Consider the following 22,083-nt stretch of genomic DNA (forward strand, 5'->3'; position numbering starts at 1 on the left):
TTTTGAGCAAGTTTTAGATGTTTTAATACACTTCATAGCACAAGCAGACTATTTTACTTATCTCTCCTCACAAAATAACTTCCATTTCCTTTTGCATAAGTTTTCTGAATACACGTAGGCTTAAAAATATTTTTTCTTTAGCTGTTATTGTTAAAGTGAACTCTTTTGATGCCTAAATCATTGATATTCTAGATTAGCTATGAGAAGTCCCATAGGAGGTCTGGCAGTGCTGTGGGACTCCTTTCTGCCCTGAGATTTTGCTTCTACACATGTCATATTTTGACACACAAAATGCAGTTTTTAACGGCATTACAATTTCTTTCCTGTATGTCATCATTAACAGTCAATTCAGATTGTATCATTCCAAAAAGATGTTAAGAAAATTTGCTAGATAAAGAAAAATTTGTTTGTTTGTTTTAAGGACTTCAGTTGACAAAGGAAATCTGTACCTAAACTCCTTCTCAGAAAACAACTGCTTCCACTCCAAAGAGGTACAACTACAAATTTCAGCCTAAGAAGATTCCATTTCAGTCTGTGCTTTCACTATTTAAAGCTTTTGGTTTACTTGGTCATGTGTATACACACAAATACATTGCTTAAATCTTTACTGACACCTCAGTTTGAAAAGAACAGACTACCAAAATAGAAAGAAAGCAGTATTTAACTAAAAATAGAAAAATAAAATATCAGTCTATTAACAGACGTTAGGGCCAATTACACAAACAGCCAATGGTAAGATTGCTAGTTAAATTGTTTAGCTGCAAGATTACATTTACAAGAATACCAGCATTTACTACAGTATTAGTGTTAGTTTTGTTTTCTTATTGAAGAAATGCTAAAACAGAGTTTGTGCCTTTAACATTTAAAAGGATTAAATTAGGATTAAAATTTACACTACTTTCTCCAAACATCACAGTAGAGTAGGGAAGAGTTATAGATTTGGGAACAAACTGAAACCTTCCCAAAAACTACACAACAGAATACAGAATGAACTGCATAGCTCTCAATGCCATCATTAGATATTAATTATAATCTTTTGGACCTCTTCAGAGCTGGATATGCTAAGCCACTGAGGTTCAGGAGACAAATTCAAGATCTCCAATCATTGGAAGATTCAAAACTGAATATTATTTAATAGATGAAACAGCACTTATAACTAAACCATAGAGATTAACCGGTGATGGTTGAAGATTCAGGAGTCTATTCATCTCACACTAAATAGCAGGGCATCATTATGCATGAATTGCATAAAAGTTGGTATTTTCTTGCCAATTCAGCTTCCTACTCTCAACTTGAAATATTTGCCTCAGATTATTCAGTTTGTTTTGAACACGCCATTCCCATGGAGTAACTACTCATCACTGTAGCAGTTTGCTGGGAGAACTACACAGCCATTAACTACTACAGTTAGACTCACAGACAACAAGTGGGAAGCACTGTCAAGTGATGACCCAGTGAAAAGCAGATTTTTCCCCTTTTAAGAATGCAGGAAGGGTATTTTGGTACATTTAGGGAAACAAAAACCAAGCTACCTACTGGAGAAGTTGAGAGAACCAGAAACACTAGCTTGAACCCAGAGTTCTGTTATCTTTACTGGGCCCACATTGACTGGATAGTCAGTCTCAGGAAAATAATCCTGGTAACCTCATGGAATCAATAGAAGTTGGTTGGGGAAGTGTTTCAATTTTTTTTATTTTTGTTTTAAAAAGTATTGAACCATAAAATGAAAAATGATAACCAAACCAAATAACAGATACTCTGGGAGAACAGGAGCAGCAAGAGGAAAAAAAAAAGAAAATTTATTCAAAAGTCTCGCACTGTGGAAGTGTATCACTGCTTTCTGCTGTTGATGCTGAAAGGGATTTAAAAAGAAGCTTCAGGGAAGATGCATATGGCAGGATGAGGTGACTGTCAGTATGAATGTTAATGCTGGGTGTGATCAGAAAGCTTTGCAAATTCAAACACCAAAAGTAAAAAGGAACTAAGCCCTGAGGGCAGGTAGGATAGAAGGATGTGCAAGAGCTCTTCCTTTGGCAAGGAAAACCTGCTGCTGTACAAGAGAGGTCAAGGAAAGGTACTAGCACACATCAAGTCCAACACATCTGTTTAAACACTGTCCATCAATTCTACACTACAAAATATTGTTAGAAACAACAAAACACACCACCACCACCCCATAAAACAAATCAAGATAGCTTAAAATAAACAGAAGATTATTAACCTTTGAGGGCAGTTTAATGTTTAGCGGTAGACACTAGTGTAGCAAAATATAAACTACAACCCTGACGTTATTTTACATTGATGAGTAACAATATACTTTGAGTCAAACTTTTTTTCTTTTACTGAATTTTCTGCACTTGACAACTGGATTCCCTGAATGGCAGGACACACCATCCTAGTAGAAGAGAGATCGTATAACAATTTTACTGTGCATTACTCAAGTACACATGTGCATAACACTCCAGACATTGCTATCATTTAAAGACTATTTTTCTGTATTTCCAACCACATACAAGTCTTCTGTATGGGAGGAATACTTCTGACTTGTCAAATAGAATTACCACAATGATATAGCAATGCTGAATTTTTACTTCTGTTTGTAGCCCTTAAAGCATCTTTTTTTAAACAGTTTGTTAATCTCATTCTAGAAAACATGAACTATCATGATTTTAACAGGCAATTAAACAAAATTGCACAAGTCAAGTACTTTGTTCTCCCCACATACACCCCGCAAAGCCTAAACATGTTTTATATGATGTAAAGCACTGTCAGTTAAAAAAGAAAACAAGCACAATGACACATTACAGAAACAAAATCTATCCCTCAACTCCTCAGTCCCATTGCTTAAAACTCATATTTAATTATTACCCAACAGTAATAATGGTCAAAAGATCATTTAGCAGATTAAACAAGTTGACAGATTCTATAAACTGAATTTACTACTTCTGAAATTCACAGTCCTCTTTACTGATATAATCATGTGTTTGAGAATCCCATAGGTAATTTTATTTCCAGAAAATAGGAATAATTCAAGCTTCCATCTATACCAAGTTTAGAGTGCTGATGTGATCACTGAGGAAGATGGAAGTATTATCAGTTAAAACACTAGAGATTCTCAGAAATGGATATATAAATCTGGTGAAGTAATGATATAGTAAAGAACCCTCCATTTCAGCCTAAGAACTTGGCAACTGCCCAACTACATCAGTGTCTTGTTAAAACTAGATGTCTCTCACTGATCTAGTGCCACAAAGTCAGATTTAGTTAGGTGTCAGTATTCATGTGGTATATGGGTGACAGTAGGCTACGTCAGATTGGTACAAAGAATCTTCAGGTGCTTAGAGAGACAGAATGTGGTCTCACTAGCTTCATTGTTAACCTACTTATCTATTGTAAAAACACAAAGGATCCGATTATGTCATCACTGCACAGGAATTATGGACCTAAATCAAGAATATACTCGATAAAATGCATAGATCAGAATCTCAGGCCAGGGAATGGGATGTAATGTTCTCTCTGGTAGAGATACCAGTGTGGGTGTCACTTCAGAGGCTGTTCAGTAAGTCTTGAAGTGGCTCAAATGCCTTCTTTCCTGGTTCAGCACCATACCCTCACTCAGCAGGGAGTTCAAGTTAAAAGAGCACCCTGCAGACAGTAACTGTGAAACCTCCCAACAGCACCCTCTCTGCTCCGCAAAGTGGAAGCTGCTGAGAATCTAGCCCAGTATTAACTCTTTTGAGAGAGAAGAGTCATTGTCACCAAAACACTAGCTTTTTCACCATGTTGTCACATTCAAAATACTGACTTGCAATAGTTGATTATTATCTTCAAAGTTAGCTCTATCTTTTTCTTTTTAAGTGCCTGAGGTAATTTTGATTAGATGAAATTATCCTATTCAGAAATGACCCATCACAAGAATTAACAAAACCCACTAAGCCTGCTAGGTTTGCAGCCTCCCAACATGGAAAGTTTATGTAAATTACTTCCTTCATTAGTCCTAATATTTGAATTTTTCAGATGTACTTCATCTGCTACTGTGAGACAAGTGGTACAATCCCAGAACAATTTCTATGCATGACTTTGCATAGTGATGCAAAGCTCTTTTTCCTGCTCCCAATCTGTTAGAATTCCTTAACTTTTGAATGCCATGGACTTCACCTCTGTACAAAAAATTTCTGTTCCAGAATCACTCCCTCAGGTACCATTACAAAAAACCCAGATTTTTTTTTTTTTAAACATACTGCCTTTGTCAGCTGACATGCAGTTAAAACTTCTCTCCAATTAAGATGTTCAGAACAGCATTTCTCAAACTGTATATTATGACCCCAGAGTGTCCCAAACTTTAGATGGCAGCAGTTTGTAGCACTTTGATCCTCCCTGCACTTCCAGCTGTACAATAATTCACTTACTCCAGAGAAGAATGAAAGTGCTGGTTAAGACCAGGAGGAACTAGATATTTTTAGTAAAAGCACACTAGCCAAGGGATGGATAGCCAGAGTGATTATAAAGACTTCCAGTGACAGGTAACATTTAGTCCGTATACCCCTGTCCCAGAGGAACTAATCCTATCTACTCACAAAATTACACATGGCATAGGAGCCAGAAGGGTAGTTTTTAAACTACTTTAAAACAAGGAGTTTAGGGAACAGTTACAGGAGTTCTTAAAGTATGGGTTTCAGTAACTTGGCTGGCCATTGCAGCTGAAATCACCCAAGTCTTCACAAAAAAACCCCTAATCCCTCACTGCTACAAATGCTTCTCAAACCATCAGTTCCCACTGCCTGTCTGTACACCAAGACGCTGTCACTTCAGTGACGTTCACCATTTCTTCCGGAGTTGGATGTCATATTTTGAAGTCAATTTAAAGCTCATGGACAACGCCAGGTTTACAGCACTAAATCTGAAAGGAGGCAGTGGTGTTTAACCAGAGAGTGGTGCTATCTGTCGATGTTAATTACAGCTCTTCCTGCTGGGGTTTTTACAAGAAAGTAGGCCAGCAGGAAGTGTCATTATATTACAGCCTGTGGCTCTGTGCATGTGTTCCTAAGTTGACAGCCAGGAGACATCCTCTAGCATTCTTCACTGTCTTTTTCAATATGAATAACAAACTGCTCAGATTGCATAAAAGGATGAAATATGCTATCGTATGCATCTGCAAGAACAGAAAGATACAGGTATGTAGAACGCGACTTCCTAATGAGGTAACAAAAACAGTTTCTGGTGTGTTCATGATATCTGATGGTCTTTTTTGACTTACCCAATACAACTTATAAAGACTTATAAAATTAAACTTTCCTAGCCTTTCCTCACAGCCCTCGTCTCAGTTTAAAAACAAAAAAAAAACCAACAACAAAAAAACAACAGACTGATCAACAGTTACCAGGTGATAAGGCTTTGGGGGACAAGGAGAGAAATAGCTACCAAGGAGAGACATGCTGCATCCCAATCAGAAAAAGCTCAAAACAAAGAAGTTTGAGTTACTTATGACACCTCCTACATTTCTATCTTTTCACACCGAGGTAGCCCACTCAGTGATGATATTGATTTCAAGAGATACTTTAAAGACCACTGCAATTTCAAAACATTAATCAAATATGCAACAAAGACATGCAATATGGAGCAGAGTTAGGTACTAGCAAGGGCGGGGAAATTTCAAGGACGTTTGAATAGTTCTAGGAGAAACATAAATCAAAGTTATTTAAGCATTTGAAGATACATTGGCCACAGCCTTAGAAAAACTCAGTCACTTAGAGATCACAGGTAGTGGATTTACACGCTTGTTAATGTTAGTCCTGGTGAACAGCTACAATCAAACCGTACTACTTTCTAGATTCAAAGTTCCTATATCAACCCCACTGATAAAAAATATTTTGCTTTTAATTCTAACACTTAACTGTGTAAATAGCTTTTCCAGAATAAACACTTTCAAAGGATTATACCTATGTAACCATAGAAAAAATGGCTTTGCATTTGAGAAGTAATCTGAAACGGAGCTTTCTGCAACTTCTGGTACTGAGATCTACATTTTTGATGAATAAAGGAAAAATAGTAATAAAAACCCCCTAGAACCCCACCACACACTCAGTTTGAAAGCAATCCTGAAGTTACACTCAAAACACACTCATTACCCAACAACACTAAACAACTGACTTAATACCACTGTATCTGGTAATTTTCCCAAACAGGTTGCAAATCTCATGAAGTCTTTTGTACAGCTCAAAGTATTACGGAAATGGTATCTGTCCAGTTTTATGAGCTTAATTCTTGGTAGACACTAGAAGACATGAAATGCTTAGCCTTATTTTCTCCTAGAACTGTGCAGTCAACATTGCAGTCTAACATATTCCATGGAACCAGTTTTCAACCGCTTTGTTTTTTTGGTTTTGTTTTTAAATGTATATATACATTTTGTCATCATTGTTGTTTTAATTTTCCACAAGATGATTAGTCATTGATTTTCAAGACCCATTAGTATCCACATCTTCTCTCATTTCTATCGTTATAGCCCTCAAGTTAGATATTGCCTAAAGAAATTGTCAAAAGAAATAATTTAGGAAATAAAGAGAAAACCATTTAAATGTAACCATTTCTGAATCCAGCTTTGGAAGCCTGACAAATTCAATTAAGAATTCCAGCAGAAATTAAAGTATTAGTTTAAATTCTATTTCAGAATCAAGACTATGGCCATGATGTAGTAACATGTAAGTACACTAGGAAAAAAAAAGTGTATGCAATATTCACCAATGATTCAAACACCAAGAAATAAAAATTGAAGTATTGCATTTCAACATCAAAAAAACATATCAAGTAGAATAAAGACCTGGTAGGTCTTCAGAATAGAGTTTTTACCTTCATAGATGGCTTTGAAGCCTTGAGCACTGACAGCAAAATCTGTGGTGAAACAGAGGGTGAGGATAGATCCTGTGCTCACAATAGATGATGGAAGCTGAAATCCAGATAACCTGTGAAATAGAAAGGCACAAGTTACTGTAACCTTTAAAATAAAGCGCATCAGTAGGTGTGATGAGCATCGTATTTCTACATCCAAACTGCCAACGCATTATGCTTTTTACCCTGATGCCATGTCTAAACATTCACTGCGAAACTTCAAACGCCTTCTTTTTAACCGACCTATTTTAACACAGCTGTGCACTCTCCAACAGAGAACACTGAAAGAAAGACCTGTTTGTATCTGTTAAAGACAAAGAATTCTTTGATAGGATTCATTTCAAGATGAAGACACATAAATTAGGACTCCTAGAAGTAGATATGCAGGCCTCAACTCAGAGATACCTAGCGTAATTTGAGATAGTATGGACTATCCTGTCTGTCTTCCAGCTGCTGCTTCAGAGAAAACACGGATCTCAAATGTTCAATGGCATGTACCTCAACTAACCAGAACACAAAAAAACTTTCCATTTTACAATTTCAGAAAAATTACCCTACATTTCCCACCTTATTTGCAGTCTTACCTTGACATAAAAAAACCCAGTTTTGGATAAACTATAACTACATTGCAATTCCGATTTTAAGATTATTTCCCCAAATATTTTTATTTATTCTGAGTATAAAACAGATGGAAAAATGTTTACACCCTCTATTGGAACATTGCTGTTGGGGAAATTCTGACTGGACACCAGAGGAAATTTTTTCACAGTGAGGGCAGTCAACCATTGGAACAATCTCCCCAGGGAAGGGGTTGACTTGGACACATTGGACACTTTCAAGAGTCGTCTGGACAGGGTGCTGGGCCATCTTGTCTAGACTGGGGCCTTCCTAGAAAGGTTGGACTAGATGATCTCTGAGGTCTCTTCCAGCCTGTGATTCTGTGATCACTAAAGACAATTTGTTAGACCTGACTGATACTAGTGAGATATTACCTTCTTAGTGAGAAGAATAATTTTGCATAAGACAGACAAGACATCACCATTGCTGTCCCAAAAACCTAAACACTATACTGTCAGTTTACATGACTAGCTAATTTCTTTATTTTGCAATGGGGGTATGTGATCCACTGAGTACAGGACAACACACCAGAACACCACCTTTTTTCAAATTTCACCCTGAAAGAGCTTCCTGAATTCAGACACTGGAACAGCTTATTAAAAAAACCCAAATCAAAACCAGAAAACCCACCCACAAAAAACAAACAAAAACCCCACACCACCAAAAATACTTTGACATATTTTTAATCTGGATAGTTAAGACAATCCATGTCTTCAAAAAAATCTTCCCTTTGAAATTAATTGTACAATGATACTATAGTTCATTAATTGGCATCTGAAACTGCAGAAGATAAATAACTAAACAACATACTGATAGAGCAGTATCACTGAACTAGAAGTTCATTGCAAAATTAGGCTTAAGAACACTCATATATAAAAACATATAAGAGGAACTCCATGCTGGAATTACACTAGTCAGGTGGTTCCCCATCTCTTTCCAATTTTTATCTTTGGAAAACAAATAGATTCGGATGAGTCAGATGAAAGCAAGGAGAGCTTTAAATAAAAATGAAGGCATATAGTCAAGGCAACATGAGTCAACAAAAAGCTTTCTGCAATTTCTTCCTTTCTTTTTAAACAACTTTATCTCCCATGTGCTAATTAGCTGTTTGCTCTAATCTTTTCACCTTCTGTGTACTTGTCAACCTACTACTCCTATTACTTTCCACCTCATTTACTCCATTTCCAGAAAAAAACAGGTTGATTTTTTTCTTCAATCCTCAAACTGCAAAACTACCACAAGGATTGCCACATCTTATATTCAGACTTTTGTGTGTTCCCTCACTGTCACTAGCTGTTGCGTTTTTAGGGAAATGTGTCTCTCGTTCTATTTAATAAATTAGAGTGTTTATCACTACTGACCTACATCTGGAGTGTACTGTATGGCAGTTCATTATTAATTTAGGGTATGTATTTTCTGATCTTACTTACATGTCTCTTCCTTTTTTGAAAAGAGATTCAAAGACTTCTGGTTTGGGGAGAGGGGGGTTGATAATACTACAGAATTTTCTGAATGCAACAGTAAACTATCATGAATTGTAGGGGAAGGAAGGAAAATCAGGTTGAAGCACAGAAAGATACAAGCAGCTAGCCTGAACGTTTCACACTACACAGGAGATGTGCAAAAAAAAAAAAACAAACCACAAAACAAAACACAACACCTACACAAACATGATAAAGAGACAAAAGTTATATCAATGCAGAGCTACACAGCCTTAGATACCTCATTCCTGACCAGCACTTGCTTTACTTGGCTTGGATTTGGTTCATATAAATGGACTCATTTGAGCAGTGACTGGACACCCTGAGCTCTTGTTATGATTTCTAGACCCACCTGTTTTGACTCTCTTGTTATCATACATATCACTCCTGCAATATGGATTCTTTATCTGCTGAATAACTGTTTCTGTAGTATCCCCCTGAAGTACTAGATCATACTTCAGGCTAACTGACATTGCAATTCACATTAAAAGGAAGACAAATATATCCTTTTATACCTTAAATCAGTGCACTTAAAGGTTTTACAGACAAAAAAAAGGCAAGTATGTGGTAAACTTCAAGGAATTAATACAACAACTTTCAAGTTTTTTATATTACAGTAATCCTAAAAAAGATTATGGAAAAGTCTCAAATACAAGAAATCTGTACATCAGTCATTCAACAGACTACCTGGGTGCCTCTACAGTAGCCTTGTTGCCTGAAATATTCTGAAAGCATCTTTTCAGAGTAAATTCAGTGAGATCAAATGCCATGAAATTAAGTGCAAACAAAAAGCAGACAGCAGATGAAACTCTAGAGTGTTATTCTTTAAAGACATTTCCAGAATTAAAACACTGCTAGCCTACTAAGTAATTTTCCCCCCCTCTTACTAACATTTTTGCTAAGTAGTTACAACTCATGAATGATAATGTGTTTTGCACATTCATTTCATCACACAGAAAAATCACACACCATCACACATTGCTCTGCTTTGGAATGTACCTTGGCAATTAATGTGTAAGCCTCTGCTGCAACCAGAAAGGGAACTGTTTAGACACACAAGTGCGTGTGCTAAGAAAGCAGATTCATTTCATGTCCCTCTGCTAATAAAACTGTCATTTGATAAACTTGCACTACTTCATACTGAGCATATGGCAATACTTGAAGCTTAAAATATTGCTACTTCCTTAACTTTCAGTGGCATGAATCTGCACAAAATGCATACACTAAAATACTTTTTAACCACAGATGGAATATCTGGCTTGTCTATAAAGAAGAAACAGAACCTGTAATAGAAAACATAGTGGTGCTAGTACTGAGTTTAGCCTCTGTTGGAGGGGAAAAAAACCCACCTAATTTCATTCTACGCTGTCATTTCAGAGATCTTGACATTCAGCCATTTCTAGTGATAAGGTCTATAAATAGATGTATTTTTTTTTTAAAGAACACCACAACAGTGTACCTAGGAGCTCCAGCTGGCTCTGCTCAGAACTTCTCCACTGTCTGATTATGAAGGCAGATTTTGGGACTTCTTGGTACTAAAAACATAGCACAACAAATCCTCGAGGGAGGGTAGAGGGGTGGCAGTATGGTTAGGGGTCTGTAGCAAATGACATACAAGAGGCTGAAAGAATAAATTTGTTGAGCTCTTAGGGGTGAACTAAGGGGTGAACCTGACTGCTGTCTTCACCTACCTATTGGAGTGGTATAGGAAAAGACAGAGCCAGGTTCTTTTCAGATGTGCAGAAAGGATGAGAAGCAAAGGGCAAAGTGCAACAAGAGAAATTTTTGTCATAAAAAACACCACCATGAGAACGGTCAAATATCGGACTAGCTGTCCAGAGAGGGTATGGTATCTCCATCCTTGGAGATACTGGTAACTTGACCGGGCCCTGAACATCACAGTTCTCCAGCCTTGACTCTAATGTCAGCAGGAGATAAGATCTGATAACCATAGTCTCTCCTAAACCAAGATATCTGATGAATCCATGGCATAAGGAAGGCATGGGCACAGTCCCTATCACAAGCAGCTGCTGCAAGAAAAATGAAAACACTCAGCAATTTCTGAGGAAATACAGAAGTACGGTCAGATCAGCCTAAGATGTAGGTTATTTGTATAAATTTATTAGGGATTGGATCTTTGCTGAGTGTAATTACAGAATTTTAGCAAGTCCCAGCTGTTCATGTAGAAACTGATTGGCCTTCAAGCATGGTTACTGCTGAATTGATCTTTGCAGGTGTTTCAAAGACATCCTTGACACAAAAACAGCTCCACTTCTCTTCCCTCCAATGAGAACTATTACATTCTTGTTCCCAGAGTCTAGAATTTTTTTTTTAATTTAAATAAGAGTTTTGCACTGCCTTCATGGTTGAAATAGACAAATGAAGCTTTCCAGAATAGCTCCATCAGAAGCAGCTACCCAGCATGAAGAGTCTCATATGACCAGACAAGAGTATGTACTGATTTCACAATTGCCAAAAATCAATGTGCAGTTGCAAAGGAAAAGTGGAAGCATTTTTGCCATTTTTTTTTTACTAGTTTATTTATTCCTACAGCTGCCTACAGTACAAAGTGATGTGTTCAGCTTATCACACCTGACAAATTTATCAAGGTTTAACAAATTTTCTTGGAAAATGTAAAAGCCAAAAAATCCTTAGAGGAAAGGGGGACTCTGTGTCCATTCTAATTATTTTTTCAAATTAGGCCAATGAAATCTATGAAGTCACATTATTATAACTAGAAAGAGAATCAGATCTGTCAAACATTTTTAAAATTCTGCATGACATATACATACACATAAAAGATGTGTATGTGTGCATATATATATGAGCTCTGCTCATATATCTGTACAGCTTGTTCCCAGCACCATTCTCCGAAGATGTAACTAGGATCCATTTGGCTAAGCAAAACATTCTTGCCTGAAAGTAGCTATCAGATGTCTTTTGCAAAAGCTATTAGCTAAAACGATCAATGTTATTATTAACAAGGTAAAGTATAAGTCTAAGTTTCAGTGAATTATCCCAAAGCAATTTTAGGCAAACCATAGATAAAGGACAAAATCAGAACTTTCCCTCTGTCCCCTCAAAACCTGTATAGGGAAAAAACCTAACACTTCTCCCATTTTACCATAAAGTGATATAGGTCATTAGCTACCATGTGAAACACCAAAGAGCTGGCCGCTATCAGTGTCATATCCTTTCAGGTTTTACACACTATTGATGAAATTCTCATCTGATGCAGAGGAGATCCATAAGGTCATTCCGTATCAAATTTACCATGTCACATGAAAACACAAAGTTATTGGCAGATGCTACCTCGAAGATCGTACTGATCAACAGCAGATCAGAAAGCGAGGCAAGTCAAAGTCTCTTAAGGACTAAAGCTTGAGGCTCTCTGTTGTGGCCATTTTAGGCTAACTTTGATGGGGCCAAGTGGGATCTACCCAAGGGTACTGAGGGAGCTGGCAAAGGAGCTCGCAAAGCCACTCTTCACCATTTACCAGCAGTCCTGGTTAACAGGGGAGATCCCAGATACTGGAGGCTTGCTGATGTGATGCCCATCTACAAGAAGGGCTGGAAGGAGGATCCAGGGAACTACAGGCCTGTCAGCCTGACCTCGGTACCGGGGAAGGTTATGGAGTGGTTCATCTTAGTGCACTCACCAGGCATGTGCAGAATGACCAAGGGATAAGGCCCAGCCAGCATGGCTTCATGAAAAGCAGGTCCTGCTTGACAAACCTGATTTCCTTCTATGACAAGGTGACCTGCCTAGTGGGTGAGGGAAAGGCTGTGGGTTTTGTCTGCCTGGACTTTAGGAAAGCCTTTGACACTGTCTGCCATAGAATCCTCCAAGAGAAGCTGGCGGCTCATGGCTTGGATTTGTATATGCTTTGCTGGGTAAAAAACTGGCTGGCCAAGCCAAGAGAGTTGTGGTGAACAGAGCTAAATCCAGTTGGTGGCCAGTCACTAGCAGTGTTCCTTACGGCTCAGTGTTGGGGCCAGTCTTGTTTAATATCTTTATCAGTGATCTGGACGAGGGGATTGAGTGCACCCTCAGCAATATTGCAGATGACACCAAATTGGGTGGGAGTATTGATCTGCTTAAGGGTAGGAGGGCTCTACAGAGGGACATGGACAGGATGGATCAATGGGCCAAGGTCAACTGTATGGGGTTTAACAAGAAGGCCAAGTGCCAGGTCCTGCACTTGGGTCACAACAACCCCAGGCGATGCTACAGGCTTGGGGAAGAGTGGCTGGAAAGATGCCCAGGACAAAAGGACCTGGAAGTGCTGGTTGACAGCCTGCTGAACATGAGCCTGCAGTGTGCCCAGGTGGCCAAGGCGGCCAACAACATCATGGCTTGTGTCAGGAATAGTGTGGCCAGCAGGAATAAGGAAGTGATTGTTCCCCTGTACTTGGCACTGGTGAGGCCACATCTCGAATACTGTGTTTGGTTTTGGGCCCCTCAGTACAAGACAGACATTGAGTTGCTGGAGCGTGTCCAGAGAAGGGCAACAAAGCTGGTGAAGGATCTGGAGAGCAGGTCTTATAAGGAACAGCTGAGGGAACTGGGGTTGTTTAGTGTGGAAAAGAGGAGGCTGAGGGGAGACCTTATCACTCTCTACAAATACCTGAAAGGAGGTTGTAGCAAGGTGGATGTTGGTCTCTTCTCCCACGTAAGAAGTGACTGAATGAGAGGAAAGAGGCTGCCCAGAGAGGTGGTAGCATCATCATCTCTGGAGGTGTTCAAAAAAACATGTAGTCACGGCACTCTGCGACATGGTTTAGGAGGCATAGTGGGTAGACAGTTGGGCTTGATGATCTTAGAATCTTTAAGGTTGGAAAAGACCTCCATGATTGTAATTCTCCATAACTACCTCACTGCATCACAGAAGTTGAATACTAAGTACAGCAGACCAAAAACTGTTCAAAAGGTATATCTCATATTTGGCTTAACTAGTTCTAGGACAATTTCCATACTGTCAATAAAAAGTAGGCACTCTCCCTCCATATTTTAGCCATCCAACAGCACCAATAGTCAATAAGATGTATATGCTAGTAGGGATCTGAAGAAAAAGCAATTAAGATACGGCTGTCTGGATTCCTGGCATTTATTCCTGATTTTATTAAAGCCCTTGTGGTGGGCTGACTGGCCATCTGCCAGACCCCACTCAGCCACTCTCTCACTGTCCTCTTCAACAGGACAGGAGGGAGAAAATAAGATGGACATTTTCCTGAATCATGATAAATACAGGATTGCTTACTGTTGTCATGGGAAAAACAGACTTGACTTGGGGAAAGCTAGTTTAATATACTGCCAACTAAAATATGTTTGGATATTGAGAAACAAAGACAAATTAAATCAAAACCCTCCCCTTACCTCCCTGCTCCCAGTCTCAACTTCACTCCTCCATTCCTGACTCCTCTGCCTCTCCCCTCAGGTAGAAGGGAGGGATGGGGAATGGGAGCTGGGGTCAGTCCATAACAGCTCCTCTCTGCTGCTCTTTCCTGACGAAAGCAGAGCCCATGGTGGAGCAGGGCAAAAGTGTGAGGAGGAAACACCCACCTGCTCCATGATGGTCTTCACCACAGGCTGCAGGGGAATCTCTGCTCTGGCACCTGCAGCACCGCCTCCCCCTCCTTCTCTCACCTTGGTGTTCACAGAGCTGTTTCTCTCACTTTTCCGTCCCTCCTCCTCTCTGTTGTGTTTTCTCTCCTTTTTTAAACACATTTCCCTGAGGCACCACCACCGCGGCTGCGGGGCTCGGCCGTGCCCTGGGGTGGGTGGGTTGGAGCTGGCTGGAACCGGCTGTGTCCGGCACGGGGCAGCCCCGGCCGCTCCTCACAGAGCCCGCCCTGCAGCCCCGATGACGTGAGCAGAGAACACTACGAAGGCATCATCTGTTCAGATGCACCTCAATTTTAGGTATTAAAAAGACAAGTCATTAATATGTTAGTAATTAGTGATTTGCATCAATTAAAACTACCTGAACTTATCTGGACAGGAAAGAAGCTACTGCAGTACATTACAGGAAGGTGGTAACTCCAGCTACTCCACAGAAAATAGCTGCAAGGCTATGAGAACAAATGCCACTACAGGATACATATCCATAATGTGACCTTCTATGAAGCCACATGAGCTCTGAAGTTCCCTTCTACAAATAAAGGGGAGACAGAGAGGTGCTATTTAAAAGCTCTGCCAGGTGAGAAAAAAAAATTAACACTCACTTCCCAGGTTTTGAATCTGTAAGACTGAATAGGTGCATCTCTACCCAAAGGCAACAGTTGTAACAAGCTAACTTTCCTAACAGTTTCCTAACAGTTGGTACCAGCCAACTGGGAGTATTTCAGAGAGCAATGCAGTTAAGAGCAAAGCAGTCTTAGTTGTGTGTGAACACATGCAGTACTTCAATCATGTAACTGAACTCAATGCTAAAATGCCATGCATTCCAACATAAGAGTTGGAAGTTGTCAGTGAGCAGACAAGATTACAGCTGGTCAGAAAACCTTTTTTATATATTTATATTCAATGTTCTGTTCATTTCCTAAAGACCAATTATTTTAAAATAAACCTTCTCTCAAACTTTTTTTAAAAGCTTAACAGATGAGTTGTAAGGGTTTAGTTCAAAGTTTCTCTTAAGGATAATTTTTATTTCAAACTAGAGATTGATAATTCAGAACAGTCCAGTAAGTACTTATGTGCTGGTTTTGGCTGAGAAGGGGTTAATTCTCCTCACTGTGGGGGTCGGCTGCCTTTCCAGCTTCCCGCGCTCTGCCGCCGTGGCGTGGCAGGGGGGGCTGGGAGGGGCGGGGCCATGGCGGGGGCGGCTGACCCCGACTGGCCAATGGCAGGTTCATTCCATACCATGTGACACCATGACCAGTATATTGAGGGGGGGCAGTGGCAGCGCGGGGGCGGCGCGGCGTCGGGTCGGCGGGCGGGAGCGGCTGCGGCGCGTGCGGTTTGTTTCGGCGGTTCGTTCCCCCTCTCCCCTCCCTTCCCCCCTCCCCCGGGGCTTTGCGCCTCTCGTTGTTCTCCTTTACATTGCATTTCTACTGTTGTTTCTTTTAATTTTAATTATTAAACTGTTCTTATCCCAACCCACGAGCGTTACCCTTCTGATTCTCTCCCCCATCTACCGGTGGGGGAGTGAGCGAGCGACTGTGTGGGGCTGAGCTGCCGCTAAACCACGACAACTTATTTGTAGAATTAGAAGACATGTATATAAAGGCAGCCTTAAGACTCAAATATTTCCATAGGATTGATTTTTAGCCTATGATTGATTGGATATTTTCCCCTCCTGTAAGACTTATTTAAGAGATAGAATTGCATCTCACATAGTAAAGATACTTTTTAAGGTATGTAATAAATTCTAAGGGGAAATTTCACACACCAAAATAAGAATATATGATGTTACACAACTATTCGTATGCAAGTTCTTAGTCATGCAAACAGTAGCCACCAGTAAGGAAACATTAAAAAAAACAAACGTAAAGTGATTTTTGCACTATTATTTCCCCAAATCTTGGAGAATTTTCATCTCCCCTATCCACTGCCATAAGCTGCTGTTCTGGAGCAAAGCTCACTCTTGAAAATGCCAGAGATAATAAAAAAAGCTTAAAACAAAAAACAATCACAAAGAAAGCTGGCCACAGCCCCTCCTAGAGGTCATGCTCTCGCAGGCTTATCTGCCTCATTATACAATCTGCAACAACAAGAAAAGCACGCTATTAATTCTTATATAGGGATTTCCCGTTTTGTTCACCATTTTAAGATGCTATGCCAGGGGGCCAACTCCTGTCCATGCTGGCTATCAGTAGTGAGAATAGTTACCCACAGGTTAAGATACCTAATGGTACATAAAGCCAGGAGACCAGCATATCTATTCCAGCAAACAAGGCCATTACCTGCCACATGTGAAGCCACAGAGGGCTTATCTTAATAATTTACATCTATTCTGTTGCCAAGAGGAAATGAAGATTTAAAACATGACTCAGACACCATCTCATACATAAAGGAATGAAGAGCTACTATAAGATTAGTACAAGATCTATAATTTATAACTGATTTTCTATCACAGAAGGTAGGCTAAATATATAGATTTAATCCCACTACCTCAATTTTTTTTAAGACACAGAAAAAAGGAAAACATATAGAACAAATTGTTCAAGGTCAAGTTTTTCATTTAGAAGCTCCAATGTGATGGCTCTTCTCAAGCTTAAAGTAACACCAACTATTCCCTCAAAAAACTGTACAAGAAACACTGCAGCCAGCAGAGCCCCAGCTCAGCACACCCAGTCCTCTGCACATGAATTACCCTTTGCTTCCCCACCTCTCCAGCATAAAAAAACCACACAGCAACACCTCCCCACATCAACAAGTGCTATTCAGCTTTCTTCCCTAGAGAAAAAAAGAAATGAATTTAAATCCCTCAGCTCTCATATTTCTTACTCCAGCAGTGCCAAGTCTTCCTCAGTGCTGCCTTCTCCAGGTTCAGGCTCCTCCATCTTCAGTTTCTCTCAGGTTATAGACTCACAGCAACACCCCAGCACTGCTCTTCCAACCCCCTGCTTCACACTCTCCCTTCCTCTAGAAAAATAACTTCAGAGCCCTCTCATCAGATGGACATAAGACTTCTTCCACTAGCTGTCTCCCATAGCTCACTACACCCTAGGAAACTCCTACAAACCTCTCAGCTGCTCTCCCAGTCCTTATTTATTAATTTATGTTAATTGTATTTATTTCAGGTGCTCTTCCATCCTGCTAACTAGAGGCAGTTGATGTGTGTGCATCTCATTGTAGGGGCAGTACTACTAGCAATATGCGAGAAGTTCATATTTCTTGTGCAATTTATGATTTATAATCTCAAATGAATAATCATTTCTGAATAGGGAAGATATTTTTTTTTTAATTCAAGCCTTTCATATAGCTAAATACATGTACATTTTTTCCATGGAATGCTCATATGAATTGTTCCGATGTTTCCTGTGACTTTAGCTTAACTGGGGATTAATTGCAGGAATTATAAAATTAAAATTTTATTGGTTAGGGAAGGATGGAAGCAATCAAAGAAAAAAGTTCCCTTTAGTTTAAGCCTAGAAGGTCCCCTATAACTACAACTCACTGAGTTCAGTCACTAAGCAGAATGATTTTGACATATTTAGCCTTCAGAAAAAAGTAGCTGGTTTCTCTAGCTGCCACCAAACAGCCACTGTAGCAAGGCTCACAGGAAACTGATGCTGTGAAGTGGTAGCCTGCAACCACAGTCACAGGGCATCCATCAGGGAATAGGAAAACATGAGATAAATTGGCTAATACCAAACCAATATGCAGCCATGAAGGGGACCAAAGCAGAGACAGGTCCCAGAAATGTAGTGGAGCTGAGGGCTTCCCAAGGGGGTAGAGCTGCTGGCAAAGGCCTGGCAGGTCTGGGCAGCCAGCAGGCTCTAGCAGCACCACCACGGTGGGATGGCATGGCAGATGTGGGGGAGGGCAACTCCCAGAGCATTTGCTGTCAGTGGATGGGTCTAGTGGGGTTTGTTAGTTATTGAACCCATGCTGTGAAGAAAAGGGCTCGAGTAATGGGCAATGACAGTACTTTCCCACAGACCCAGGCTCTAACGTAGTGCAAGCTACAGAAAGCCAGTTAATGCCTGAAATGCATGGCAGTCATTAAGATTGGCAGCTGCTGACTAAATGAACCAGTAGGCCAGGGCACTCCTCTATGGCGTTGCAGAACAGCCTTCTTTTTCCAGCAGATCTTATCTCTACTTCATTATACCATGTATTTTCTTACGTTTTCTACCCATTGTACACAAAACTCGGCCACAGAAATGGTTTGATAGGCTTTTATGGTTTAGCCTCAGCTGGCAAATCAGCCCCACAGAGCCACTCGCTCACTCCCCCACTGGCAGGATGGGGGAGAGAACCAGAAAGGTAAAAGTGAGAAAGCCCATGGGTTGAGATAAGAACAGCTTAATAATTAAAATAAAACAATAATGACAGCAACAATAATAATGCAATTCAAAGGAGAATAACGAGAGAGAGGCAAAACCCCAGGGAGAAGGGGGAATGAACAACCGAATCAAACCACACGTGACGCGGCCGCTCAGCACCCACCAACCCGACACCGCCAGTCCCCGAGCCGCAGCCATCCCCCCACGTGCCAACTGGCCGTGGCGTCACAAGGTACGGAATGAACACCCCACTGGCCAGTCGGGGTCAGCTGTCTGGGGTGTGGCCCCGCCCCTCCCGGCCTCCCGCCCGCGTGGCAGAGCTTGGGAAGCGGGAAACGTCCCTGACTACTCTAGGCGCTACTTAAGCGACACTGATCTTCTACAGTGAAGAGAATTAACTCTATCCCAGCCAAAACCAGCACATCTGCCTCTGTGCTAAGAGACACTGAAAGAAAACATCAGCTAATATTTGATAAAACTGGAAAAAATAAAGTTGTGTTATAAAATAAAGTGCCAAAAATAAAGTAGTACCATAAACCATTATTTCCAGGGGGATAAAACCAGCATTTTACCTTTAAAAGAAAGAAATTATTTCAGTTACTATAAAGCTAAAGACTCTTTGTGCTTGAGAAAAAGAACTGAAACTTTAAGTAAGTTCATATATTCCAGTTTATGAATTATATGAGCAGACTACTTTTCTGCCTTCTAACACTACATGGATATTTAGACAAAGGGCACCTCTCAGGTGTACTGGTATGAACCCAGATGGATCCAGTAGAAGTGAAATTACACAGATGCAAATTAAAATGTGATTTGACTCAATTAATTAATAATTATATTTGAAATAAATCCTATTTTTAGAAAATTATGTAAACAGATTTCATAGGCTGAATTAATTCTTCAGATGTTTTAACTATATCCCTATATCTGTTAGCTCACTAATAGCAGCATAATGTGTTTAATAATAAAAAATATAGTAGCAAGACCACTGTTAGTAATAGATTACAGGTAAGATTTAGCATTTTTAATTAAAGAGAAGTCAGGAATTGAGTCAGCAGAACTAAGATCTCTCATTGAGTTTGCCACCCGTACCTTGTCAAACAATTTAAGAAACAACCTTAGAAAACATTTGCATTAGTCAGTTTAAGTTTCATTGTGTGAGTTTTGTCTGTTTACTTTCACGTATGAATGTCACATCATACGCAATCAGCTTTTCAGTAGGTGTATCACGTTAAACCACAAGAGTGTATATAGTGATCTGCTATTCTACATAGCTTCAGTTGTGAAGTTAGCTTGCATTTCCTATGTCATAAGGTTTTAGAGACGGATCTACGTCAGGTTGGGAACAACATTACAGTAATGAACAGTTGATTCATCTTCAGAATAAATGAGCATGATTTTTATTTGAAACTTTGTTGTACAAATCCATTATAAATCATCCACAACGCTGTAGATGATATTCATGTTCCCACTTATTGTTTGGAAGTGAAAACTGTACAGAACTCCTCATCTGAAAAAAAAGAAACCAAAACACCCAAGACTTCAAAACCCTATAACAGGAACACAGATAGTATTTTACGCCTGTACTAAAGGGAATTTAGAGAGGAAAAAGTCTGTGAAGAGGACTCTCTCTCTCTTCACAGGCCAGCCACTAATAACTGAAAAATCACCCACATTTCCACCTCCCTAGGTTTTGCAGGCTCACTTTTTATTACAGTATCAGAGCACCTCCACAAAAACCAGTGAAACGAAGCCAGTGTAAATGGAAATGGAATGATAACAAGTGGCTTAGAAGCCCTGCAACACACAAAAATAGCCTGAGGGGGAAAATAAATCAATTTCTGAAGCTTTCTTTTAACGTTTTTACAAATTGGATTACAGTAGTATTGCCAGCTGAAAAAAACCTACTCTAGCCTTTTTGGTGGCACCACTTTAAGCAAAGGCCTAAAGGGAGAAGAAAATATGCTAGCATATATTTTAATAGATCAGATTTTAGTACAAAGAGCATGTCTGTCCTTTGCAGCAATAGGGAGGTATCTAAAAAAAATACAATATTGTCCAAACAGTTCAAATAGTGCTCAATCTTCCTTCTGTAAGGAAGACTAAAGACTTGTGCCTAGAACTTCATTCTGGGAATGTGTGAAGCTTCGGATGTGGCCTACAGTACACAGTAAAATTTTGAGTACTTACATGGCTTTGCAGATTTCCATTATCTGTTTTGCACAGGCTAGGCTGTCAGGCTTTTTTTACTGCTCAATTCAAAATACATTCTAACATACTAATGATTAAAGTAATTCCCATTAGTGATCTGGGATCTGACTGTTATTCATATTTTTTATTGAGAGGGACACCCTTTCAGATTAAAAAAATAATATAGGTCAGCTAATTAAAGATTTACATATTTCTAAGTAAAATATCCTATTGTACTATATTCTAGACATTATTTTTCAACTGCTCTTGCTGAAATGGCATTTTTTTCCACATGTTGCCGATCAGAATCTTTTTACAAAGAGAAAGAGTGATACAAACTGAAAAACAATATAAGTTTTAAAAAAACCCACCTTTTTTTTTATTTATTCAACTGTTATTTCATAAGCCAAATTTTAAAGCTGACTTTTATATGGTTTTTAAGAGGTGAGCTTAATTTTGTTTCCATAAATTTATGTTCTCAGTAAATCAATCAAATCCAAAATATTAGAAGTTAGATGCCTTAATTTTTCCATGTCTTAGCTTCCTATTTGCAATATAAGGATAAAATTACGAAGTAAAAATAGTATTCTGAATTCAAGTACGTTCCAAACTGTAGAGAGATCCACAGTTAGGGGAATAGGATGGGTATATTTAAGTCCTTCAAATCAAAAGAAATGTAAAATAATGTGCTATTGTCTCATTTTAAGCAATTCAGTTTGGCAAATGAAATGCAGGCGATCTCCAGATTGTTTGGGATTTGTCTGGAAATGTTTGTTAGAGCTGTAAGACAAAAAATTCCGTACCTAAGGTAGAACAACTGATGAAGTAGTTCCAAAACCAAAAGCTTTTGGAGCAGTAGAATGAGGTCTTTCCATCATCTTCTGTCTTTTTCCAAACTATGTACGTTTTCAGCTTAAAGAATCTTCTTAGAGTATTATTATAGGTTATACAT

General features: G+C 39.4%; 1 protein-coding gene across 1 annotated transcript in view; it reads right to left on the bottom strand.

The window, feature by feature from the left end:
- Positions 1 to 22,083, bottom strand: part of CSMD1 (CUB and Sushi multiple domains 1) — a 1,237,849-nt gene that overhangs the window by 880,366 nt on the left and 335,400 nt on the right. The window contains exon 3 of the mRNA XM_075086937.1: positions 6,850 to 6,962. Within this exon, the coding sequence (XP_074943038.1) occupies positions 6,850 to 6,962 (113 nt within the window). The remainder of the gene's footprint in view (positions 1 to 6,849; positions 6,963 to 22,083) is intronic.

This window comes from Phalacrocorax aristotelis, chromosome 3 (genome assembly GCF_949628215.1).
Source record: "Phalacrocorax aristotelis chromosome 3, bGulAri2.1, whole genome shotgun sequence".
In the NCBI taxonomy this organism is placed as follows: Eukaryota; Metazoa; Chordata; class Aves; order Suliformes; family Phalacrocoracidae; genus Phalacrocorax; species Phalacrocorax aristotelis.